Raw genomic sequence first — 25784 nt, 5'->3', positions numbered from 1 at the left:
TCCCCCGGCCCCCGCCGCCGGCTCCGTCACTTCCGCCCCGTGGTGGCCGAAACTGACACAAAGTAGCGGGCCGAGGCCCGGGGGGAGCGGGGCCGCAGCTGGGGGGGCGGGAGCCCGCGGGGAGCCAAGCCGAGCGCCCCCCGCCCCAGCCCCCGGCATGGGCAGTACGGGGCCGCCGGGGCGAGCGCAGAGCGCTGAGCGCTGAGGTGAGGCGAGGCGAGGCGGGGGCGCCCGGGAGCGCGGGGCCGGGAGGGCAGAGGGAGATGCGGCCGCAGCCGCGGGGCTGGAGGGGCCCGGGAGCGGGTGTAGACTGGGGAGCACCGGAGGCCGAGAGTCGGGAGCTGCGGCCAGACGGGGCGGGGGTGGCGGCAGACTGGAGAGGAGGGGCTGTCGGGTGCCCGGGGACGGGGCAGAGCGGGGGGGCTGTGTGCAGGATGGGATGATGGGGTGCCGAAGGGGCGCGTGGAGAGCAGGAGAGCAGCGCGAGTGCCAAGGAGAAGCTTGTGCAGCCTCGGCCAGGGGAGACACGCCCAGAGAGTTGTTGGGCGAGAGGAGTAACCAGGACCCGAGGGTTTGGTGCCTGGAGAAGGGAGTTTGGGCTGGTAGGCTTTGTCTCAGTAAGGTGGAGGTCTATGCCTGAGGAAAACTGAGGGTGTCAGGAGGGGCAGTAGCTCTGGGAGATGATAGCTATGCCGGGAGCCCTGAGTTCTGTCCTTGGTGAGGGAAGGTGGCCCGAGCTCGTGTTGGTGGCCAGTGAGCTGGAGGCCTCGAGTTCCACTTCCTCCTGTTTCCCTGACCTGCCAGCCTGCTCTGAAAGAAGTGGCCAGCCTTTGGGGCTCTTGCTTGTACGGGAGCAGGGACCGGACCTACAGGAGGAGCTGTTTTCCTCCATGGAGCATTGCCTGCTTGCCGGGGCTGGCTATTTTTATCCCAAATGTGGCCGAGAGGGGGCTGGGGCTGGGTGACGGGGCAGGGCAACGTGGCTGATGGGCCTGACCTGCTCAGAAAACCCAGGCTGTGTGAGACTAAGAAGGAAAAGTGAGAGGGGATCCATGTTCCCAGGTCTCTCCTCCCTTCCCCTTGGAATGATGGCCCCCCCAGAGGGGATGAGGTCTGGGGCCAAGCCTGCTTCCAGTCTCCCCAGGGTCTCAGAGGTAAAACAACTTTCCTGGTCCATATCCAGATTCCTGACTCCTGATGGCGTGTGCAGCTCCTACATTAACTCTTTCATGGGACTCAAACTCAGATCTTTAGTCTGATAGTGTTTCTTGATCCCTTCCTCCCCAAGGGCGGGGCTGCCTGTAGAACTTGTGATGCCCACTCTTGCATCCTTTAACCTCTCCCTGTGCTCCCCACCCTCCCGTGACTCATACTTAGACTGGGTGGAGACCCTGGCTGGGGGCCCTGGAGGAGGGCTTGGCATCTCTAAAATATGGATGAGGTTTTTCTTCCTGAGCCAGGCACCCTGAACTGCCATAGTTGGAGAAGGTCAGGGATGAAAAGGACTTCTGGCTTTCAGGATTGCCTGACCTGGCGTAAGGGCGGGATCTGAGCTAGCGAAAGGAGAACTGGTGTGGGTGACTGAGTCGTGGCCAGAGTCTGTAATTATAGAGGTTGGCCAGACAGGCAATTAGTATCTCTTGGGGCTGACAGGTTGGTGGGGTGTGCCTGGTAGGCGAAAGGCAGAGGGAACCAAAGAGGATGAGGAGGTGAAAGGCCTTCCACCCAGACAAGGAAAGAGGAGGTGATTGGCTGGCAGTTTCCTTTGGGCCAGGCTGGGGAGTAAGGATGAGGCTTTGCCTTGTAAGGCCAGGCCTTGAACCTTTTAGGAGAAAGAAAAGACATGGGAAGGCGGAAGCAGGCACAGGCCTGTCTCACTGGTGCTCCTTGAGCCTGCAACCCGTGCCATATTGACTGGACTAGGTTTGGGGTGGGAGGGAGGGAGGGGCAAACTCCCCACCAGGGTTGGGAAGACCCTTCTGCCAGCCCAGAAGGGTGGCTGACCCAGGCTGAGGGGAAGCTGTTTGGGGACTGTCTGTGCAGAAAGTGAGGGCCATGCCTCTAATGTGAAGCTCCCCTGGAGGAGGTGATAATGGAAGCCCTAGTAATGGGGGGTGGGGATGGCAGGGAACTTATAAGCCTTTCGAGAAGGGTGGAGCCTGCCCACCCTGTTTCCTGATGCCCTGCCAGGTGTTTCCTGGCTTATGTTCCCTCCACCCCACCCTTTGGGGAAACTGCTATCTAGTAAGCACAAGCACTACTCATTGCCGCCAGAACACATGAGAGCCTCCATTGTCCCTGGGATGGATACCTTGAGAGCTGTTCCCCTTTTTTCAATATCTGGCCTCTTCTTTCCCTACAGGCATGGGCTTCTGTAAAGTCTCAGCCCCCCATGTCACTCAAGGCAGGGGCATGATGGGAGGTGGTGGAGAAGTCACCTCTTTCCCAGGGACCCATCATGGCAGTAAGAGGAGAGACTGGGAGGGCAGGGTCAGAGCTGGAGAAGAAGGTCTTCAAAAGAGGTCTCATGACGGGAGGGAAGGGTTATCCTCTGCTTCCTGACCTCATTCGTCTGTCACTTCTTGCAGGGTCTCCCATGGGATTGCTGGGACCTTGCTGGGTGAGATGGCACTGTGTGCAAAAAAGCGCCCCCCAGGTAAGACAGGCGAGGGGAGATCCCGGGAACCATCAAGAGTGGGTGTTGTTATGGCTCAGGGAGCAAAAGGAAAAGGGACAACTGGTATGGGTCTGAGGGAGGGTAGCTTACAGCAGCCCCTACCCAGCTTGGGGGGAGCCTAGGAAACAGAATTCTTCCGCTTGATCCCAAAGCTGGGTTATCTGCCAGGACAGCGCTGAGCACCAGCCCCACGCCCCGAAACACCTGCGGTCTTATCTTGGGGCACCTGCAGCTCCTGCTCTCTGGCTTAGGGAGCTGTGTTCTCATCTCTGCTTGGTCCTTTCACCCGCTCCCTGCTCCCCTCGTTTTTCCATCTACCGGTCCTCCTGGTTTTTCCGCGGGCGGGGGTGTGTGTGCGTGAAAGCCGTTGCCCCCGACAACGCCGGCAGTCCGCTCACCCGCATTGGCCGGGCCCGGGGGTGGGAGGGGAGGCGGGGCTCGCGCGCCAGCTTTCGCCTACGCGGCGCGCTGGCAGGCTGCGGCTCCTGCAGTCGGGGAGCGGGCGGGGGCGGAGCCCTGGGCGTGCTCGGCGTGTCCGGGGCCACTCAGCGCAGGCTGGCATCCGCCGGGGGGAATGGGGGGCGGCGGCGGCGGCGCAGCTGAGCTCGCGGTGTCCCCGAGCGCCGGCGGCCGGGAGGATGGCCTGGGCTGCGGGTGGGGCGCGCGCCCGACGGCCGGGGCTCCCCTCTGAGCGGCCGCGGCTCCTGCACCTCCCCGGGGGGCCGCTCCATCGATGCCGCTAAGGCCAAGGACATATAGACGGTCTGCCCTCCCCCACTCAAACCGGGATCATGACGGTCCCCAAAGAGATGCCCGAGAAGTGGGCCCGGACCCAGGCGCCTCCCTCTTGGAGCCGAAAGAAGCCCTCTTGGGGGACAGGTAACGGGAGGCAGAGCCTGGCAGCTCTCCCGCACCCATTATTTCCCCCCTCCAATCCCTACATTCACTTGTCCCCAGCCTCCCCCTACCTCCCCTGATCCTCTTTCCAGACCCAGAGATCCTGGCTCCGAAGGATCCAGTCCCTACCTTCTTCCTTTGCATGGTCTTTGGTGATTGCGCAGGGGACTCGGCCCAAGGGAGCCCCTCTAGGGAAGTTTATGGGAGTGAAGTGGCTTGGTAGGCAGGGGGCACTGTGGCCTGGGGTTTTGTTACTGCAGTGTGCGCTGCAGGGGTCCTGGGGTGTGTAGAAAGGGGTCTGGAATGCTGTCTTTGGCTCCTGGACTGGCTTAAGGCATTAGGTTTGCTGCCTAACCAAGTTACCCCTTTTTGCAGCATGAGGTCATGGTGACCCCCAGGGAGATGGGCTGGGGAATCTATTATAGGACAGCTCCTTGTTCTGGGACATGAATTTGGTGCCTGCAGTCCCAGACCTGCAGAGGTTTCGGATAGGTTTAGCTAGATAGGTGTCACTAACTAAGTGACAAATGAGCCCTTTAAAGCTAAATGTGTGCAGATGGTACAAGGAAGGTCCAGTTAGAGAGCAACTGTTTCAATTACATTTCATTCCTCTCTCCTCTATCTCTATCTCAGTCTGCATGACCCATATCCCTGAAACGCCCCCCCACACACCTTTTTCTACTTGAAGATGAGCTTTGAAATAAGGTGATGTCATTGTGGGCCAGTCAGAAGCAGCTGCTGGTGACATGTGACAAGCAGAGGCTCCTGTAGGGGGGACTGCACGTGGGGCTGGGATGCTGCCGCAGAGCAGCTCCAGGGCACAGTGAACCTCCTTCTTGCCACCTACCCCACCCTCCAAATAAGGGAGAGAGTGGTACCGCGACTAGATCTGCAGTGGTCCCCAGGGGGAAGGAAGCTTTGCGTTTTCAGCGCTACTCCTTGATTATGATGATGTATGCATTAATAATAGCAGCAAAAGGGGCTAGGGAATCCCAGGACTGTCAGTGGCTCAGATTCCTCTGGAGTGGGGGTGGGGGAGACAAACTGGGTGCTTCCAGTGGAAGACCTTGAAGGTTGGTGGTGAGGAAAAGAGAACATGTCCTGTCCTGTGAATGTAACCTGGAGAGCCGTGTGGTCAGGCTGCTGGTGAGAGGTGGACTGGAGGGAAGAATTTGATGACCCCCTCAGTTGTGGAGCTAACTCCTTAAAATGATATTCTGTGGAAAAAAACAGGGAACCCCCCAACAAAGTGTTGGTCGAGACCTCAGTTTGCTCCTCCTGACTGCAGCATCATTTTGTTGCAGAAGAAGAAAGGAGGGCGCGGGCTAATGACCGAGAATACAATGAGAAATTCCAGTATGCGGTAAGTGACTCTAGACCACCTGTTCCCTCTCTCTGTTTGGAGAGGGGAAAGGGGCAAGGACAACCTACTGTTGGGACTGAGGGCTGCCTGGAAAGAGTGCTTGGGGGAGGGGAAGCAACCTCCTCAGCCACTCTCCATCTGCTATCGTGCTGAATTTTTCATGCCTTCACCTGTCAGTGAAGCAGAATACATTGAACCCCTTGAGACTCCCTTCTCTCCTCCTCTTTCCCCCTCCCACACCTGTGTTTGCTGGCTTTTGGAGTAGAGGTCTGGGGAAGTATAAAGATGGGGGAGGCAGCCTCAGTCTGGTTCTGGGTTGGGACTGGAGGCTGCTCATTATCTTCTCTCCTACTGCCATAGAGTAACTGCATCAAGACCTCCAAGTACAATATTCTCACCTTCCTGCCTGTCAACCTCTTTGAGCAGTTCCAGGAAGTTGCCAACACTTACTTCCTGTTCCTCCTCATTCTGCAGGTAGGTGACCCATAGTAGATTTTTTGCAGCTCCCCAAATTGAATAAAGCCAAGGAAGAGGAAAGGGAATGAAGGCATCAGATGGGGCCTCAGAGGCATACTTCTCTTTCTTTTTTTCAGTTGATCCCACAGATCTCTTCCCTGTCCTGGTTCACCACCATTGTGCCTTTGGTTCTTGTCCTCACCATCACAGCTGTTAAAGATGCCACTGATGACTATGTGAGTTGTTTTCATTCCTCTATTTTGTCCCAGTCACCCACCCCTACTCCCAGCCCCACCCCCAACTCACAGCCACCTTCATCCAGCACAATTTCTTGGTGACCTTGACATCCCTTACCCGGTCCAGCTAGATCCATGATGTCTTTTTGCTGAGCGTGGGGAGAGGGAATCAGGGAGTGAATTGGTTTGTGATGGGGTGTGTATGAGGCGTTAACCAGCATGCTCTGAGTTCTACTGATCAATGAATTCCTTCCAGGCGGGGGAAGGTGTCTTACCTTTCAGTTTTCTTCTTTTCAGTTCCGCCACAAGAGTGATAACCAGGTGAATAACCGCCAGTCTCAGGTGCTGATCAATGGAATGTGAGTGCCTGTTGGAGACAAGAGCTCTGGGGAGGAAGGGGGGTCCCTTAGGAACCTCTTTAGCTCCTGACAGCCTCTCCACTGTCTTCTCGTTGCCTCAGCCTCCAGCAGGAGCAGTGGATGAATGTCTGTGTTGGTGATATTATCAAGCTAGAAAATAACCAGTTTGTGGCGGTAAGGGACAGGGTGCCCCTCTAGGCCTGTAGGGTTCTTCCTCTTCTTTGTGAGAAAAGGATGAATCTTTCCTGATTTACTGTTGCCTCTTAAACACCCATGACAGGAAACTTTCTCACACCAGGGGCTTCTGTGTCATGCTGATTTGCCTGGGACTAGCCATTTATGCACCTGGAACTAAGCAAACCAAGAATGCTTAGTGGAAGGAGCCACCATTACAGCCCACTGGGGGTGGAGGTTTGCATATTCGGACTTCTCATTAGTTTTTCTCTCTAGGCGGATCTCCTCCTCCTTTCCAGCAGTGAGCCCCATGGGCTGTGTTACATAGAGACAGCAGAACTTGATGGGTAAGTGGCATGCTCAGTGTCAGCCCTCTCCTTCTGTCTCTTTGGAGGTAAAAAGATTGTCTTTGAATGAGGTTCTCAGGCCTGGGCTCTGTCTGAATTTGGAAAAATTAGGGGTAAGAAAGGCTTTGGATGGGATGTGTGAAGTGTTATTCTACCAGTATTTGCTGGGCTGAGCAGTTATGCACCATGCTTAGGTGTCACCAGGTAGAATTTAGAGGATGGGGAAAGGTGGGCATGGTGACTCACTCCTGTAAATCCCAGCCCTTTGGGAGGCCAATGTGGGAGGATTGCTTGAGGCCAGGAGTTTGAGACCAGCCTGGGCAAGATGGTGAGACCTCATCTCTACAAAACAAACAAAAAATTTAAAAAGTTTAAAAATTAGCTGGGTATGGTGGTTTTAATGCCTGTAATCCCAGCCACTTGGGAGGCTGAGGCGGGAGGATTGTTTGAGCCCAGGAGTTCGAGGCTTTAGTGAGCTATGATTGTGCGACTGCACTCCAGCCTGGGCAGCAGAGCGAGACCCCATCTGTGAAAAAAAACATTTAGCGGATGAGGAGGGAGCTGGGACTCAGGGATACTGTCCTTCCAGCGAGACCAACATGAAAGTACGTCAGGCAATTCCAGTCACCTCAGAATTGGGAGACATCAATAAGCTTGCCAAGTTTGATGGTGAGTAATTTTGGAGGAGCAGCCTGAAGGTAGAGGAGGGGGGTTGGGTTTTGTTTGGGGGCGTTAAATTATACCTTTTCCTTTGGGCTTTTTGTTGTTATTATGCAACTCCCTGGACTGTTTGGGGGAGGTGAGTGTTCGTAATGTCATGTGGCTCCCTCTTGGTTTTTGAGTTGATAATTATTTCAAGGGAACTTTGTGGCTGATAGCTACCCACTTGCTATGCATGTTGAGAGAAATTCAGCTTATTCTTTTAGCTTATTAGCTCAGAATAATAATATATGTTCCTTATAAGACAAACCATACAGAGTGTATAAGAAAAAGTGAATAGAGGTCGGTACCATGGCTCACGCCTGTAATCCCAGCACTTTGGGAGGCCGAGGTGGGCGGATTGCTTGAGGCCAGGAGTTCGAGGCCAGTCTGGTCAACATGGTGAAACCCTGTCTCTATTAAAAATACAAAAATTATTAGCTGGGCATGGTGCTGCGTGCCTGTAATCCCAGCTATTCAGGAAGCTGAGGCAGGTGAATCGCTTGAACCTGGGAGGCGGAGGTTGCAGGGAGGAGGAGGTTGCAGTGAGCTAAGATCGTGCCACTGCACTCCAGCCTGGGTTACAAGAGCGAAACTCCGTCTCAAAAAGAAAAAAAAGATACAAAAATTAGCCGGGCGTCATGGCATGCATCTGTAGTCCCAGCTGCTTGAGAGGCTGAGGCATGAGAGTTGCTTGAACCTGGGAGGTGGAGGTTGCAGTGAGCCGAGATCACGCCACTGCATTCCAGCCTGGGCAATACAGTGAGATTCTGTCTTAAAAAAAAAGCAAAAAAAAAAAAAAAAGAAAATAGCTCTTCCTTCCTCTTCTACCCTGCTGAGGTAGCCACATTAATTGACAGTCAGTGTGTGCTCATCACACTTTTCATATGTTTGTACAAACAAATATTAGGTCATGCTGCTGCTTTTTTTTTTTTTTTTTAAGTACTCTTGCCCAGGTTGGAGTGCAGTGGTGCGATCTCGGCTCACTGCAACCTCTATCCCCCAGGTTCAAGCGATCCTCATGCCTCAGCCTCCCGAGTAGCTAGAATTACAGGTGCCCACCACCATGCCCGGCTAATTTTTGTATTGTTAGTAAAGACAGGGTTTTGCCATATTGGCCAAGCTGGTCTCAAACTCCTGACCTCAGGTGATCCACCCGCCTCAGCCTCCCAAAGTGCTGGGATTACAGGCATGAGCCACCGCGCCTGGCCTGCTTCATTATTTTCCTGAAGAGTGGCATCAGCTCACACTCCTCCCAGCAGCATATGGATGGGCCCTTGCCCTTGCATCCTCTTTCCTCAGCTCATTTTCTCTTTGTTGTATTGTCTTGTGGTCAGGCTGTAGACTGGACCTTGAGCAGTGGAATTCTTGTCTCCTGTTCAGGTGAAGTGATCTGTGAACCTCCCAACAACAAACTAGACAAATTCAGCGGAACCCTCTACTGGAAGGAAAACAAGTTCCCCCTGAGCAACCAGAACATGCTGCTGCGGGGCTGTGTGCTGCGAAACACCGAGTGGTGCTTCGGGCTGGTCATCTTTGCAGGTGAGCCTCCTAGCATCCAGAGAAAGAAGGGTAAGAGTGACTCAGCCAGCCCTCCCTCAGGAGTATGGAATGAGGTGGGAGAATACCTAAGGTAAGAAACCTCCAGCTGTGTATATAGGCCTCTTATCCAGCCAGTATCTCTATTCCACCCTGGTGTCCTGCAGTCTGGGGATCAGGGCAGAAGCCCAGAGGCAGATGTGTTATTTGGCTTTCCCAGCCCTTCCCATTCTTTTCCAGGTCCCGACACTAAGCTGATGCAAAACAGCGGCAGAACAAAGTTCAAAAGAACGAGTATTGATCGCCTAATGAATACCCTGGTGCTCTGGGTGAGGCGCCCCACATCTGGTTCCCTGCCTCTGCCCTCTGCTTCTCCCTGGGTGCTCCTTTTCCTTTCCTCTCTCTTCTTTGGTCAGTAGGCTTCAGGTTTGGCTTTAAAGCCACTAGCAGGTCAGCTACACAAAGGCAGTGTTTATTTTAGGCTCCTTTTAGTTGGAAGATGTTATTTAAAAAAACTTTAGGAACGTGCGTGAATCAACAACTTAAAGCTGAAACAAATCATCCCTTCTCTGATTCCAGTTGTGATGATGACTTTGTGAAGCATGTGACCTTCTGTTTGCTTTTGCCAGGGACAAGGAGGCCTTCATGGGGATGGAGAGGGAATTAAAAGAAAAATTTCCATTTGGAAGAGGTTGGCAGGGTCTTTTCCCCCCAACTTTTAAGAACGAAGGATCCCAAAGGAAAAGTTTCTGTTTTAGTTTTTGGCAATTCCTGAATCCTTCTCTTGTTTAGCTAGAAATCTGAACTCCTTGTTGGGCTCTCCTCCCCTTCCTGTGCCCCGACTGTCTGCCGCCTGCCCCCCACATGCCAGCTTGTGAAGGCTGGGGCTAGCCTCTGGTGAGCTTGTTTCCGCCCTGGCTTTAAAGGGTGTGCGGAAACCCAGCCTGGTGGGCGAGGTTGTCTATCACATAAGGGCTCCAGTCGCCCCCTGGTGGTCATTGGGCACCAATCTCCTATTTTGTTTCAAAGCCTAAACAGTGGAGGCAGCTTTGGAAATAGATGTAGGAAATTGGACAGTGGTCTGGTTTTTTACCAGTCTCTCCAGAGACTCCAAAATTTATAAGATTTTTGACTAATCAAGAAATCTAGACCAGGAGTGGTGGCTCACACCTGTAACCCCAGCACTTTGGGACGCCAAGGTGGGAGGATCATTTGAGCCTAGGAGTTCGAAAACAGCCTGGACACCATAGTGAGACCCCGTCTTTACAAAAAATTGAAAAATTAGCCAGGTTTGGTGGCATGCACCTGTGGTCCCAGTTACTCTGGAGGCTGAGGCAGGGGGATTGCTTGGCCTGGGAGATTGAGGCTGCATTGAGCTAGGATCATGCCACTGCACTCCAGCCTGGGCAACAAAGCAAGACCCTGTTTCAAAAAAGAAATCTACGTTTATGAAGATACAGTTTGTTTCCCAAGTTTAAAAAAAAAGGCAATCTCGGCCAGGCGCAGTGGCTCATGCCTGTAATCCAAGCACTTTGGGAGGCCGAGCTGGGTGGATCACGAGGTCAATAGATCAAGACCATCCTGGCCAACACGGTGAAACCCTGTCTCTACTAAAAATACAAAAAAATAGCCGGGCATGGTGGCAGGCACCTGTAGTCCCAGCTACTCGGGAGGCTGAGGCAGGAGAATGGCGTGAACCTGGGAGGTGGAGCTTGCAGTGAGTTGAGATCGCGCCACTGCACTCCAGCCTGGGTGACAGAGCGAGACTCCGTCTCAAAAAAAAAAAAAAAAGGCCATCTATGTGCGATAGTGAACATTACCGTGGCTTGGCATTTTTGTTGGCTTGTGGAGGACTAGCCCAGGTGAATAGATTATTTACAGTAAGTTTTCTGGTATGTTAAAAGTAGCTCATCCCCACTCTTACCAACTTTGAGGACTCTGGAAGGTTTCAAGGTGCCAGATTGAGAGCTAATCAACTATTTCAGGTTCTTCATCATATAGATGAAATAATGGTCAGACAGAAGGCCACATGATAATTGGTGACAGACTAGAACCTGTCACCAGTTCTGAGCTTTTTCCACTAGAGCGGTGGTGTCCAATATTTTGGCATCCCTGGGCCACACTGGAAGAAGAATTGTCTTGGGCCACACATAAAATACACTAATATTAACAATAGCTGATGAGCTTAGAAAAAAAAATTGCAAAAAAAATCTCATAAATTTTTTTTTTTTTTTTTGAGACGGAGTCTCACTCTGTCACTAGGCTGGAGTATAGTGCAATGGCATGATCTCGGCTCACTGCAACCTCCGCCTCTCGGGTTCACATGATTCTCCTGCCTCAGCCTCCCTAGTAGCTGGGATTACAGGTGCCCGCCACCACACCTGGCTAATTTTTTTGTATTTTTAGTAGAGATTAGAGACGGGGTTTCACCATGTTGGCCAGACTGGTCTCGAGCTCCTGACCTCATGATCTGCCTGCCTTGGCCTCCCAAAGTGCTGGGATTATAGTCGTGAGTCACTGCACCTGGCCATTTTTATTTTTTTTTTTTTGAGACAAGTTCTCGCTCTGTTGCCCAGGCTGGGATGCAGTGGCACCATCTTGGCTCACTGCAACGTCCGCCTCCCGGGTTCAAGCAATTCTCATGCCTTGGACTCCTGAGTAGCTGAGACTACAGGCAAGTGCCACCAGGCCTGGCTAATTTTTTTTATGTTTTTAGTAGAGACGGGGTTTCACCATGTTGGCCAGGCTGGTCTCAAACTCCTGACCTGAGGTGATCCATCCACCTCAACCTCCCAAAATGCTGGGATTACAGGCTTGAGCCACTGAGCCCAGCCCATAATAGTTTTTTTTAAAAATTATTTTTCATTTAACATTCAGCTGTTACCAAAATCTCATAGTGTTTTAAGAAAGTTTATGAATCTGTGTTGGGCCACATGTGGCCCAGAGACCACGGGTTGGACAAGCTTGCACTAGAGCATCTGAGCTTTTGACGGCTCAAGGAATGAATACATCACAGATGCACTTGGTTTTGAGGGCTTCCTACATGTCAGCCTCACCTGTGCTTCTCATTCCTCCCCAGATTTTTGGATTCCTGATTTGCATGGGGGTGATCCTGGCCATTGGCAATGCCATCTGGGAGCATGAGGTGGGGACGCGCTTCCAGGTCTACCTGCCGTGGGATGAGGCAGTGGACAGTGCCTTCTTCTCTGGCTTCCTCTCCTTCTGGTCCTACATCATCATCCTCAACACCGTTGTGCCCATTTCACTCTATGTCAGGTATGTGCCTTCTCTGACCTGGGGTCTCTCCAGGGAGTCAGGTGGTCCCATAGAACTTTTCTTTTCTATGAAGATGAAGTCCTTGAGAAGTAACTTGAAGTCCTCTTCTTCCTGTACTGTAAACATTTGATGTTATCTGTTTATCTTTGTGGGCAGAGCAAACTTTTTACCACAGTTTCCTGGTACTTGGGACTGTATTAGAGAAAAAAAAAATATTGATTTATTCAGCACCTATTTATTACATGCCTACTGTGTACAAAGAAGTGTGCTAGGTGCCATCACAAATAAAAGATGAATTAGGAATGGATCTCCTTCCTTGTAGGAGCTTACGTCTAGTAAAGGAAGGAAAATCTAAACATATTATAAAACAAAATAGGAACCAGTGCTGTAGAATTCGACCTAGAGTCTTCTGTGTGAAGCATGGGGATACAGAGATGTATAAGGTGGCCTCTGCCTTCAGCAGCAGCAGATGGATGGGTCGAGGAGGGGAGATCTGGACAGTGTCAGACTGAGATACCATGTGGGAGGCACAGGGTGCCCGGGGGCTGGGAGAGTGTCGCTCCCTAAGCAGGTAGGCAGGGAGGGAGAGATGGCATTTGCTCTGGGCTTTGAGTGGTGACTGGGCTGGGTGAAGGTGGAGCCACAATGGAGAGGAGGATGAGAGGGCTGGAAGCAAAGGTGTGGAGATGGGAGCCTGGGAATGGCCTATGGAAATAGTTGGCCAGGGTCTTGGGCCAAGAGCAAGAGCTGGAAACATTGCTTGCTCCTGATTGTGGAGGCTTTTGAATATTTGCCTGAGGACTTTGTACTTACTAACCATTAAAAGTTATTGAAGAGATTGGGCACGGTGGCTCACACCTGTAATCCCAGCACTTTGGGAGGCCAAGGTGGGCAGATCACGAGGTCAGGAATTAGAGACCAGCCTGGCCAACATGTTGAAAACCCGTCTCTACTAAAAATACAAAAATTAGCCAGGTGTGGTGGCGGGTGCCTGTAATCCCAGCTACTCGGGAGGCTGAGGTAGGAGAATCGCTTGAAACCAGAAGGTGGAGGTAGTAGTGAGCCAAGATCACGCCACTGCACTCTAGCCTGGGCAACAAAAGTGAAACTCTGTCTCAAAAAACAAAACAAAACAAACAAACAAACAAATAAAAAAGTTCTTGAAGAAAGTCAAAAGAATGTATTCTGTATTCTAAAAATGCATTCTAAGTGTTACAGCTCTTTTAGAATTTGTCTAGCAGCTTTTCCGGTTTTCACCGGACCCCTCCCCCACAAAAAGAAAAAAATGCATTCTAAAAAAAATCTAAAGAATGCTTTAGGAAGTATTGACTGGCAGTAGTGTACAGCATGAATAGGATCAAGGCGACATCTAGGATGTTTGAGGTAAAGAAAATGTTAGCAGGGACAGGGCAGTGAGAATGAAGGGGAGGAGGAGGAAGAGGAGGCAGGAAGAATGGCCAGGGGAAAGGAACTTTCTTGCTTAGTGCCTTGCACTTGAGATAAGGGAACCTGTGACATTTTTAAGGAAATGTTTTATGGAGGTGCTGAAAACTTGTCCTGTCTCCCATCTTTTGTTCGTACAGATTCCCCACTAGCCCTCAACTCTCTCCCAGCCCCCAATCTTACTGCTGGTGATAATAAATAGAAGATACAGCATTTCTGTGCTGAGGGAATACAGTTTAGGCTTTTCCAGGGTGTGAAGAGGAGAGTCGGAAGGTTCTGGGTTTAGTTCTGCCTCCTCACTGGCCATGTGACCTCAGGAAAATCCACGGTCACTCAGGGCCTCACTTGATCTTAGTTTTCCCACGTGAAACAGGAACAGGAGTACTTGTCTCACCTTTTAATAGGATGTCTTGATATAAGATATTGGCTTAGAAGATACATTTTAAACTTAAATGACTGTACAGTTACTGGGTGGTAGCCTGCTCATCGTGACTGTTGCCACTCCCTTCTGCATTACTATTTAAATGCCTTTGTGCTTACAACCTAATTTTGTTTTCCCACCTATGGGCTTTGCTATCTGTGTTTTGTATCTCAGTTCACTTGAAGCCCTTGGGAGCAGCTAAAGCAGTTTTCTTTCTGAGTCTCATCAGGTCACAGTGTGTATGTTTGGGGGAGGCTGAGAGGGGGTTGAAGAGCTGTGTGAGGAAAAGGCCCTTTGGAATGTGAAGACATTCCCATTTGCCTGGTAATGGGATCCTGATAGGAGCCTTAGTCAGGTAGGAAGCAGGGCTCCGGATATGACCCCATTGCTCGGCTGCACTGGACCTAAACATGGCCCTTTCTGGAAATGCTAACAGTGCATATGATTAGCAAAGAAGAGGATACGAACAGACCTGGAGATGTTAAAGGCACTAAAGTGGCTGGGCACGGTGGCTGTCGCCTGTAATCCCAGCACTTTGGGCGGTGGAGGCGGGAGGATCTCTTGAGTTCAGGAATTCAAGACCAGTGTGGGCAACACAGCGAGATCCCATCTCTACAAAAAATGAAAATTAGCCAGGTGTGGTGGCATGCACCTGTAGTCCTAGCTACTAGGGAGGCTGAGGTGGGAGGATTGCTTGAGCCCAGGTGTTTGAGGCTACAGTGAGCTATGATTACACTACTGCACTCCAGCTTGGGTGACAGAGACCCTAGCTCAAAAAACAAACGAGCAAACAACAACTACCACAAAACGCTGTGCCATTGTGAAGTGGTGGTGTTCTGCAGATGCCCAGGGCCCTCTCCCTCTGGAGTCAGCACTTCAGCCCTGCCCCGTGTTCAGAATCAGGGATGTAGCACCCCAAGCCCAGGGTGGAAGGAGCGCACCCACCCTGTGCTGGGACAGTGACGAGTGGGCTTCAAGCCTTCTCCATTTCCCTTCCCCGGTGCCGCCCCTCTTTGAGGTGGCATCTGTGTTGCTGTGGCATGCACAGCACCCTCATTATTTCTCTCTCTCTTTTCTCTCCCCTCCCTCTGGCACTTTCTCTTGTTTTTCTCTGCATGGTTTCTGTATTATTAGTCCTGAGGTAAGAACTGGCTGGGTGCCTTGTCTACAGCCCCTTTTACTCCTTTGCTGTCTGTCCTGCCCACCCAGGCCCTTTGCACCTTCTTGTCTGGAGAGCGTCAGGAGGGTCGGGTCGGGGCATTCCTCTGCTGGCTGTGTGTGGCCGGCTCCACCTTCAGGCTCTCCTTGCCCTTTCCCACCCAGGTTTCTGTGCCCAGGTGTCTTCTCTGTTCTCGTCTCTCCCCAGGCGGAGGGCCTGCAGCGAAGGCCCATGTGGGTGGGGCACCTCCTCCCCTTCCCGACCCAAGCCTCACCTCTTGTCCCCTGTGCAGTGTGGAGGTCATCCGTCTGGGCCACAGCTACTTCATCAACTGGGATAAGAAGATGTTCTGCATGAAGAAGCGGACGCCTGCAGAAGCCCGCACCACCACCCTAAACGAGGAGCTGGGCCAGGTGGAGTACATCTTCTCCGACAAGACGGGGACCCTCACCCAGAACATCATGTTTTTCAACAAGTGCTCCATCAATGGCCGTAGCTATGGTATGGTGGCACCACTGGGGACTGGGGGCTTGCACCTCGCCTGGAAGGACAGTGGAACTGGGGCCCCAGTTTCCTTAACATTGTTTTTTTCTTCCTTCCTAGTTGGGTCTGAGGGGCCTAGAAAGGGTCCATCCTGGCCAGGCAAGGTGGCTCATGCCTATAGTCATAGCACTTTGGGAGGCTGAGGTGGGAGGATTGCTTGAGCTCAGGAGTGCGAGACCAGCCTGGGCAACATAGTAAGACCACATCCCTACAAAAAATTTAAAAATTAGCCAGGTGTGGTGGCATGCACCTATGGTCTCAGCTGAGATGGGAGGATCACTTGAGCCTGGGAGGTCAAGGCTGCAGTGAGCCATGATCTTCCACTGCACCCCAGCCTGGGTGACAGAATGAGGCCCTGTCTCTCGAGAAAAATTCACACACAAAAAAGAGGTCCATTCTGTGTCCCATGTCAAGAAGCAGATCCCGGCTGGGCGCAGTGGCTCACGCCTGTAATCCCAGCACTTTGGGAGGCTGAGGCGGGTGGATCACCTGAGGTCAAGTGTTCGAGACCAGCCTGGCCAACATGGTGAAACCCCGTCTCTACTAAAAATACAAAAATTAGCTGGGCATGGTGGCAGGTGCCTGTAATCCCAGCTACTCGGGGGGCTGAGGCGGGAGAATTGCTTGAACCCAGGAGGTGGAGGTTGCAGTGAGCCGAGTTTGCGCCATTGTACTCCAGCCTGGGTGACAAGAGTGAAATTCTATCAAAAAAAAAAAAAATTAGATTCTGAGAATCCTCCCCTTGTCCTCTCCTGATGCCCTGACCCTGGTCTCAGCTCCAGGAATTAGGGGAGCTCCCTGGCTGTTCGAAGTGAGACACTGGCCTCTGGGCATCCTGGCCAGGCAGAAGCCTGCTAGACTCTCCCCTCTTGCTGCTCAGGGTCCTTGTGAGTCTGTGGAATGTGGCTGTGGTTGGACTTCCCAGTGTGGCCCATGGCTGTGCTGCTGGGATGGCCTGGGGCAGCATGTGGGGCTGACTTTTATGCAGAGTGTGGACCCCTCTTGTAACTGCTTTCTGTACTGACTGATGCCTTTCAGTCACTGTCTGAGCCTTGTCTGCTGCTCAGGTCTAATGGGTGCAAGGAGGCCTGGGAGGTGTGGAATTCGAGCTGCCCTGAGGGGAGTGCCACCTAGGGTGGAGACAGGGATGGTGAGCAGTGGGTGCCGGGGCTCTTTCATGGCCAGGCCTTGGGGTTCTGGGATCTAGGGTGCCTGCTGCCTCCTATTCCGCGAGTCAGCAATGTGACTGAGTGACTCACACTGTGACAGCTGCTCAGCGATTAGGGTTGAGGGGCTCAGTGCCTGCAGGGATTCTGCATTGGAGGTGTTTTTCCATGCTGTGGAGCTCTCTGGCTCTGACATTGCTTCTTTTTCTGCCCTGGCTGTATGTAGGTGATGTGTTTGATGTCCTGGGACACAAAGCTGAATTGGGAGAGGTAAGATTCACTCTCCCTAATTCTATGTGCCAGTGAAACAGGGTACCTGGACAGTAACAGTTAGTGTAGTCAGGAGTGATGTGTTGTCTGGATAGGAAATGGAAGCTGCTTGGAGCAATGGGTGTTTTAAGGCAGAACTGGTGATGACGGAAGTGGAAATTTTGAGGTCCACCATGGACAGGTGCCTACTGAGAGTTGGGAGGGCAGGGATGAACCCCTCCCTGGGATGCAGCCTGGCACTCTAGCCTTTCCTAAGAGCCTTCTTACGTGTTTCAGAGGCCTGAATCTGTCGACTTCTCCTTCAATCCTCTGGCCGACAAGAAGTTCTTATTTTGGGACCCCAGCCTGCTGGAGGCTGTCAAGATCGGGGACCCCCACACGCATGAGTTCTTCCGCCTCCTTTCCCTGTGTCATACTGTCATGTCAGAAGAAAAAAACGAAGGTGGGCCGAGGAGCCGGCTCGCACTCTCCTGACCTGACTCTGCCCTTGGGCTCTGTTCTGCTCTGCTCTGCAATGCGGCTGGGCTGGGGCATCCGGGGCGGGGCACGTGGCTGAGAGAGGCCACTTATATCACGTGTGTTCTTCCTCCCCACCCAGGAGAGCTGTACTACAAAGCTCAGTCCCCAGATGAGGGGGCCCTGGTCACCGCAGCCAGGAACTTTGGTTTTGTTTTCCGCTCTCGCACCCCCAAAACGATCACCGTCCATGAGATGGGCACAGCCATCACCTACCAGCTGCTGGCCATCCTGGACTTCAACAACATCCGCAAGCGGATGTCGGTCATAGGTGAGGCCAGGCCTGGGGTGCTGGGGCATTTGGGGGCAGCATTCAGGCCTGGAATGGGTGAAGTGTGCCAGGTGACTCTTGATGTGTTTAGGTTGGGGGTCTTTGCCTGTCTGAATTTTTCTGGCACTTTCTTCACCTGCCCCATTCATAGTGCGGAATCCAGAGGGGAAGATCCGACTCTACTGCAAAGGGGCTGACACTATCCTACTCGACAGACTGCACCACTCCACTCAAGAGCTGCTCAACACCACCATGGACCACCTTAATGTGGGTGTGAGGAGAGGAGGGGCCAGCCTGGGGGGTTCTACTCTTCGTGTGGGGGAGGCGACTTGTTTGTTTTATTCTGCAAATTTAAGGTCTACAACGTGATGTTTTGACGTGTATATATAGTGAAGTGATTACTACAGTCAGACAAGTTAACACATCAGCCAGCTCCCATAGTTACCTCTTTTTGTGTGTGTGGTGACAGTCCCTAACTGTGGAATGTGGCACACGCCCAGTCTACAGTGCAGGATTATTCATTGTCGCCCTCACACTGTCCATTAGCTCTCCAGACTTTTTTTTTTTTTTTTTTTTGAGACGGAGTATTGCTCTGTCGCCCAGGCTGGAGTGCAGTGGCTCAATCTCGGCTCACTGCAAGCTCCGCCTCCCGGGTTCATGCCATTCTCCTGCCTCAGCCTCTCCGAGTAGCTGGGACTACAGGCACCCGCCACCACGCCTGGCTAATTTTTTGTATTTTTTAGTAGAGACGGGGTTTCACCGTGGTCTCGATCTCCTGACCTCGTGATCCGCCCGCCTCGGCCTCCCAAAGTGCTGGGATTACAAGCGTGAGCCACCGCGCCCGGCCAGCTCTCCAGACTTACCCAGGTGTGCCTTTCCACTCTGCCTCCAGGAGTACGCAGGGGAAGGGCTGAGGACCCTGGTGCTGGCCTACAAGGATCTGGATGAAGAGTACTACGAGGAGTGGGCTGAGCGACGCCTCCAGGCCAGCCTGGCCCAGGACAGCCGGGAGGACAGGCTGGCTAGCATCTACGAGGAGGTTGAGAACAACATGATGGTACGGGCTGTGGGACGGGCCAAGGGTGGGCACGGAGGGCTCATGCCTGCGATTCTTGTGCCAGGAATCCTTGTGGTATTTTCAGCTGCTGGGTGCAACGGCCATTGAGGACAAGCTTCAGCAAGGGGTTCCAGAGACCATTGCCCTCCTGACACTGGCCAACATCAAGATTTGGGTGCTAACCGGAGACAAGCAAGGTGAGAGCCCAGCAGGGCAGAGGCAGTTGCAACTGACAGTAGCCCTGTTGGACCCTTGCATGGAGCCGAGGACATCAAGCAGGCGAGTGTGCTGACCTTGTTGGGTGCCTGTCCGTAGCTCCTGCGTTCTCTCTTGGTAGAGACGGCTGTGAACATCGGCTATTCCTGCAAGATGCTGACAGACGACATGACCGAGGTTTTCATAGTCACTGGCCGTACTGTCCTGGAGGTGCGGGAGGAGCTCAGGTAAACAAGAAGCCCAAGGGAGGCGGTGCTGTGCGTTGTGCCCAGGGCTCAGGCGGGGGTTTATGGACCCTGTTTAGGCTTGAATCCCTGCTCCCCACTGCCGTTCTGGAAGACCACAACCGTATCATTTGTGGATCTCAACAGGAAAGCCCGGGAGAAGATGATGGACTCATCCCGCTCCGTAGGCAACGGCTTCACCTACCAGGAGAAGCTTTCTTCTTCCAAGCTAACTTCTGTCCTGGAGGCCATTGCTGGGGAGTACGCCCTGGTCATCAATGGTCACAGCCTGGTAGGCATCGCTATCCTTAGCTTGGGCAGTATCTTTCCAGTGAGCACTTCTGTCCAGGGCTTTTATATCTTGTTCTAATTTCCCCTGATTTCAGAGAAGACTCTGGTCTCAAAGGGGACTGGGAGGAGCTGAGACTCCCAGGTGTCTCCTGGAAAGACTGGCTGTCTCAGGTTTCTCTGTGCTCCAGGCCCACGCACTGGAGGCAGACATGGAGCTGGAGTTTCTGGAGACAGCGTGTGCCTGCAAAGCTGTCATCTGCTGCCGGGTGACCCCCTTGCAGAAGGCACAGGTGGTAGAACTGGTCAAGAAGTACAAGAAGGCTGTGACGCTTGCCATTGGAGACGGAGCCAATGATGTCAGCATGATCAAAAGTGAGTGTGGGCTGTGCAGATGTGTAGACTGGGCTTGAGGCTGGGGAGGGGCCCACTGAGGTCTCTGGACTGCAGAAGAATGACGGGAAGGGGGTTGTAACTTGGTAGGCTCTAAAGTGTGTGGCCGGTGGCCATCTTCATCCTCTTGTCATCTCTTGTCTCTGCAGCCGCTCACATTGGTGTGGGGATCAGTGGGCAGGAAGGGATCCAGGCTGTCTTGGCCTCCGATTACTCCTTCTCCCAGTTCAAGTTCCTGCAGCGCCTCCTGCTGGTGCATGGGCGCTGGTCCTACCTGCGAATGTGCAAGTTTCTTTGCTATTTCTTCTACAAAAACTTTGCTTTCACCATGGTCCACTTCTGGTTTGGCTTCTTCTGCGGCTTCTCAGCCCAGGTAATAAATGTTCCCAGTCCACTGTAGTGCGAATCTGTAAACCTGAGGGCAGAGGTTCTATCTGTCTTGTTTATCACTCAGTCCCCCAGGGCCTAGCTATTTTCTGGTACATACTCTTAAAAAATGCTTATTAAAGGAGGAGAGAAGGAGCCTGAGAAAATTTCTTAGGGTTCTCTGTATGTGACATCAACGGTCCTCCTGTGCCTGATGTGCAGCAAAGAAAGGTTGCATGCTCCCTTGCTCCCTGTTCTCTTCCAGACCGTCTATGACCAGTATTTCATCACCCTGTATAACATCGTGTACACCTCCCTGCCAGTCCTGGCTATGGGGGTCTTTGATCAGGTATGGGGGAGTTGGATGATCAGATGGGATGCGGGGAAGGTCACTGCTTGAAGGAGTCACATAGATGTGGTGTGTGACACTTGTGCCCATTGCCTGTGGCCACTGGGAAGGCAGTTCTTTCCGCTGGGGAAGGTGTGGCTGGTTCTCCCTCCTGGCTGCAGCTGATCTAGAACTCTCTTGGGTTGCTGAACTAAGTTAGTCTGAGGGTGGCTGGCTTGAGGTTGGTTCTAGCTGCCAAAGACTTTGGAAAGGAGGAGGCAGGGACAGAGTCTGCCCTTGGTCATCCGGGGTCAAAACGGCAACCTCTGAGGCCCCCTATGCTGCATGGTCCTCCCACACAGGATGTCCCCGAGCAGCGGAGCATGGAGTACCCTAAGCTATATGAGCCGGGCCAGCTGAACCTTCTCTTCAACAAGCGGGAGTTCTTCATCTGCATCGCCCAGGGCATCTACACCTCCGTACTCATGTTCTTCATTCCCTACGGGGTGTTTGCCGATGCCACCCGGGATGATGGCACTCAGCTGGCTGACTACCAGTCCTTTGCAGTCACTGTGGCCACATCCTTGGTCATTGTGGTTAGCGTGCAGGTATGAGGCCATCCAGGAACTCCCCTCTCCTCTGGAAGGAGTGAGCCTTCTGTCCCTGGGGCTGCCCTGGGCACCACAGTTCTGTTTCTAGAGGAAGGGGCTTTTCGGGGGTGCGCCTGCCTGACTATGCCTACTTTCTGCAGATTGGGCTGGACACAGGCTACTGGACGGCCATCAACCACTTCTTCATCTGGGGCAGCCTTGCTGTTTACTTTGCCATCCTCTTTGCCATGCACAGCAATGGGCTCTTCGACATGTTTCCCAACCAGTTCCGGTTTGTGGGTAAGTCCCCATGGCCTCGTTGAATCAGTGAGGAATCACAGCTGTTGGGGACTAACAGGAGCGTCAGCCAATCTGCACATGCAACATTTCTTATGTGCCAAGTATTCTGTTTATTTTATTTATTTACTTATTTATTTATTTATTTTCGAGAAGGAGTCTCGCCCAGGCTGGAGTGCAGTGGTGCGATCTCGGCTCACTGCAGCCTTCGACTCACTGCAGCCTCTGCCTCCTGGGTTCAAGCGATTCTCATGCCTCAACCTCCTGAGTAGCTGGGATTATAGGCACACACCACCCAGCCTGGCTAATTTTTGTATTTTTGGTAGAGATAGGGTTTCACCATGTTGGCCAGGCTGGTCTTGAACTCCTGACCTCAGGTGATCCACCCACCTCGGCCTCCCAAAGTGCTGGGATTACAGGTGTGAGCCACCGCGCCCAGCCGGCACAGAGAAATCTGAATAAAGGGAAAAAGAGCCTGCCATGTGGCTCTCTGGGAACTGTCAATCCAGGAAGAGGAAACAGCAATATAAAGGCCTTCAGCCCGGGCCTGGGACGAAGTCTTCTGCATATGGAGCTGGGGAGGAGTGGAGGAAATGAGTTGGAGGGTGGGGGTGTGGAATCAGTCAGGATTATTTAAGCCCTTATGGGTCAGAGGAAGAACTCTGAGTTCTTGAATTTTAATCTAAATGTGAGAGGAAGCCATTAGAGGGCTTTGAGCAGAGAAATACCATAAGCTTACTTATGTTTTTAAAGGGCCACTCTTACAGTTTTGTGGATAATAAAGTGTAGGGAGCAAGGGTGGAAATGGGATACTAGTTAGGAGGTGAGAGCAGTCACCAGATGAGCCTAATGAGGGCTTGGAATAGAGTAAAAGGCTGTGGGATTCCAGAGATGTTTTGAAAATGGAACCAACAGATTGAATGTGGGGTCCAAAGAAGAGAGAGAAATGAATCAAGATAAAAAACAACAAAAAAACCCAGAAATTAAACTTTTTAAAGAAATGAATCAAGATCCATTGCAGGGTTTTCAGTTGGAGCAACTGAATGGGTTGTGGCATTTCCTGAGTTAAGAAAGACCAGGATCAGATCTGGGAAAAGGAAACAATAATTGAGTTTGGGCCACGGGAAATTCAAGATGCCTGGTAGATGTTCAACAGAGATGTCAAGTCTGGCAATTGAAGCAGCAGGTCTGGAGCTTTGGGGGCGTTTGGAGCTAAATTTGGAGATCTACATTTGGAGGGTGAGCCTGGAGAAGCGGGAAGCCAGAGGTGACTTAGGCTTTGAGAGTGGGGAAGTGGAGCTGCCAGAAATGGGAACGGGGAATGTCTGCCTCGTGACTCCCAAGGCCACTGACTCCTGTCCATTCCCAGGGAATGCCCAGAACACCTTGGCCCAGCCCACGGTGTGGCTGACCATTGTGCTCACCACGGTCGTCTGCATCATGCCGGTGGTTGCCTTTCGATTCCTCAGGCTCAACCTGAAGCCGGATCTCTCCGACACGGTGAGAAGCCGGGCTACCTGCTGTGGGAAGCAGAGATGGGGTGGCTGGAAAGGCCTCGTGTGAACACTGGGGGGCTCTGTGGGGCCGTGTGGCTGTTCGGTGTGTTGGTGCTTATCTGTTCTTCCTGGGGACAGACACCCGGTGCAGCTGGCCACGGAGGCCTCTGCGTCAGCCTGGTCCCGGGTGCTGTGGGTTCCTTCTCCTCGGCGATGTCTGACACCTCCACGCTAACAGAGGGCTCTTCCCTGTGCCCCTCTGCAGGTCCGCTACACGCAGCTCGTGAGGAAGAAGCAGAAGGCCCAGCACCGCTGCATGCGGCGGGTTGGCCGCACAGGCTCCCGGCGCTCCGGCTATGCCTTCTCCCACCAGGAGGGCTTCGGGGAGCTCATCATGTCTGGCAAGAACATGCGGCTGAGCTCTCTCGCGCTCTCCAGCTTCACCACCCGCTCCAGCTCCAGCTGGATTGAGAGCCTGCGCAGGAAGAAGAGTGACAGTGCCAGTAGCCCCAGTGGTGGTGCCGACAAGCCCCTCAAGGGCTGAAGGCGGAGGATGGATGCCCTGTGCCAGTGACCACAGCACCCAGGGCTAGCCAGTCACTGAGGGAACAGCGTCTCGGAACTGCTGGTCCTCATTCCTTGCCTCCCGTCCCCCCGGTAGACTCTGTCCTGCTGGTCCCACCACACATGGCTGGGACATCCGTTCCCAGCTGTAGGCCCTTCCACCAGCTGGGGAGCTAGAGGGAGCAGGCCCAAGGGCAGAGCAGAGGCTGAGGCACGGGGAGCCAGCCCCACTCGGGGACCAGAAGTGGAACCAAAAACAAGAAAAAACTGTGAGAGATTGCGTCTGCCCCTGCCCTGCCTGGGACCCACAGGGAGACTATAATCTCCTTATTTTTTTACTCCCACTCCCCAGAGGGGCCCTAGTGCCTCTGTTCCTGAATTACATAAGAATGTACCATGCCGGGAAGCCAGAGACCTGCAGGGGCCTCGGCCCCTCACATCGTGTATGTCTCTCCTTGATTTGTGTTGTGTCCAGTTTGGTTTTGTCTTTTTTTATTTGGCAAGTGGAGGAGGCTTTTATGTGACTTTTGTGTTGTGGTTGGTGTCTTAACTCTCCTGGGAAAAGGAGGCTGGCACACATTGGGATGCCGCAGCCTGGCCGGCTGTGGGGTGGTTTGGGAGGATCCATGTGGCTCTCCCTGCAGTGACCAGTGCTCTGTGGGACAGAGGAGCTGACCAGGGAGGGAGGTACCCATGAGCAGAGGGTAGTGGGAGAGTGTAAAGGAGGGTTTGGTCCTGTCTGCTTCCTCACCTTGAGAGTAAAGTGCTGCCCTCTGCCCCCAAAAGACACACATATCAATTCCTGGATTCCTTAGTCCTGCTGGCCTTGGGCTGGAGCCTAGGAAAGTGGCCCCCAAATCCTTAGTGAGCTAAAGCTGGGTCTGAAATTTGGTCAGTAGGGAGGGGTAGTTTTCTTTTCTTTTTCTTTCTTTTTTTTTTGAGATGGAGTCTCACTCTTGTCACCTAGGCAAGAGAGCAATGGCACGATCTCAGCTCACTGCAACCTCTGCCTCCTGGGTTCAAGCGATTCTCCTGCCTCAGCCTCCTGAGTAGCTGGGATTACAGGCATGCACCACCACACTTGGTTAATTTTTGTATTTTTAGTAGAGATGTGGTTTCACCATGTTGGCCAGGCTAGTCTCGAACTCCCGACCTCGTGATCTGCCCACCTCAGCCTCCGAAAGTGCTGAGATTACAGGCGTGAGCCACCACACCCAGCCCGGGGAGGGGTAGTTTTCTTTAATTTTAAATTTAAACCCAAGTTTATTGGCAGACTCCCTTTTGACCTCCCTTTGCCTCCCCATCTGGTGCTTTCTTGCACCTACACCCCAGGACCCTGTGGTGGGGCTGCAGGGGGAAGCTGTGCACCTGAGATGAGGCTGGAACGGGAATTGGCCTCTCTGCTCCCTTATTCAGTAAGCAAGGAGCCCTGCCCCTCAGGCCCAGCCTCTGGCAAGAGGTGGTGGAGTCCTTGTGCCGGGTAGTAGAGGAGGAGAAGGGCAAAACCAGGCCCAGGCCAGTGCCTGGCTTGGTCTGGATGGGACACTGTCAGAGTTTGGCCACAGCCCGTCCTTTACTTCATCCACATCTATGAAGCTATTCCCTAAATAAGGCATTTCCCAAGTTAGTCGCTACCTAATCAGCCTTGAGAAGAATCCTTTCCTCTTCTTTGGTAGTGGGTCGGGAGATACTTCAGGAATGGTATGGAGCTGGGAGTGGGTAGGGGGATTTTAAATGTTCCGTGTGGGAGCCCCAAAGGAACTGGATGGGCTGCAGTGTGGTGAGGGCGGGTGGGCAGGGAATGGGAGAGGGGAAGTCTTGGCAGGGAAATCCCTTTTGGCCACACAGTTTACAAACCCAGTATCATGTCTGTCTGTGTGTCTCTCAAGGTGAGAGTCTGATTTTTATACCAAAGAGGAAATGATTTTTTTTTCATATTTTGTTTGTCTATATTATATAAATATATATATACAGTTATATATATATATTATTTTTTGGTTCTCTCTCGTTTTTTAGGGAGGGAAGAAAGCACCAAGTTGCATTGAGCTGTAATTAAGGAACATTATAATTTATGACACATTTCTATACTTGCAAAAATTATATCATTTTATGGATATGAGAAAAATGCCTTTTTATAAAATTTCAGTTTCTGA

General features: G+C 52.6%; 1 protein-coding gene and 1 pseudogene across 7 annotated transcripts; both read left to right on the top strand.

Moving 5' to 3' along the window:
* The first annotated feature begins 28 nt into the window (after window positions 1–28).
* ATP8B2 (ATPase phospholipid transporting 8B2) lies at window positions 29–25784 on the top strand. Of its 7 annotated transcripts, XM_030824408.1 has the most exons (28): window positions 29–206; window positions 2589–2656; window positions 4879–4937; window positions 5298–5411; window positions 5531–5629; window positions 5927–5988; window positions 6090–6162; window positions 6439–6509; window positions 7099–7178; window positions 8592–8750; window positions 8988–9076; window positions 11827–12023; window positions 15339–15547; window positions 16982–17025; window positions 17302–17467; window positions 17624–17812; window positions 17964–18079; window positions 18705–18869; window positions 18955–19066; window positions 19207–19312; window positions 19457–19601; window positions 19789–19972; window positions 20140–20363; window positions 20622–20705; window positions 21047–21292; window positions 21436–21574; window positions 22941–23071; window positions 23333–23871. In XM_030824408.1, exons 2-28 carry the CDS (start codon window positions 2626–2628, stop codon window positions 23609–23611), a joined length of 3573 nt encoding a protein of 1190 aa, XP_030680268.1. In that variant the 5' UTR covers window positions 29–206; window positions 2589–2625; the 3' UTR covers window positions 23612–23871. The 7 variants fall into 7 exon arrangements, 6 of the variants coding, with proteins under 6 accessions (XP_030680268.1, XP_030680272.1, XP_030680270.1 ...); XM_030824407.1 differs by lacking the exons at window positions 29–206; window positions 2589–2656 and adding an exon at window positions 3469–3556 and having other exon boundaries at window positions 23333–25784; XM_030824409.1 differs by lacking the exons at window positions 29–206; window positions 2589–2656 and having other exon boundaries at window positions 4874–4937.
* LOC115837750 lies at window positions 13231–13288 on the top strand (annotated as a pseudogene).

Source organism: Nomascus leucogenys, chromosome 12 (assembly GCF_006542625.1).
Source record: "Nomascus leucogenys isolate Asia chromosome 12, Asia_NLE_v1, whole genome shotgun sequence".
Taxonomy (NCBI): Eukaryota; Metazoa; Chordata; class Mammalia; order Primates; family Hylobatidae; genus Nomascus; species Nomascus leucogenys.
The sequence above is the reverse complement of the archived record's forward strand: the minus strand, read 5'-3'. Positions and strand labels throughout refer to the sequence as shown.

Coding starts and splice junctions, on each gene's coding strand:
- ATP8B2 (XM_030824407.1), top strand. CDS start 3,469: ATGACGGTCCCCAAAGAGATGCCCGAGAAGTGGGCCCGGACCCAGGCG. Junction 6,163..6,438: donor AAAATAACCAGTTTGTGGCG/GTAAGGGACAGG, acceptor TTTTCTCTCTAG/GCGGATCTCCTCCTCCTTTC. Junction 7,179..8,591: donor TAAGCTTGCCAAGTTTGATG/GTGAGTAATTTT, acceptor TCTCCTGTTCAG/GTGAAGTGATCTGTGAACCT.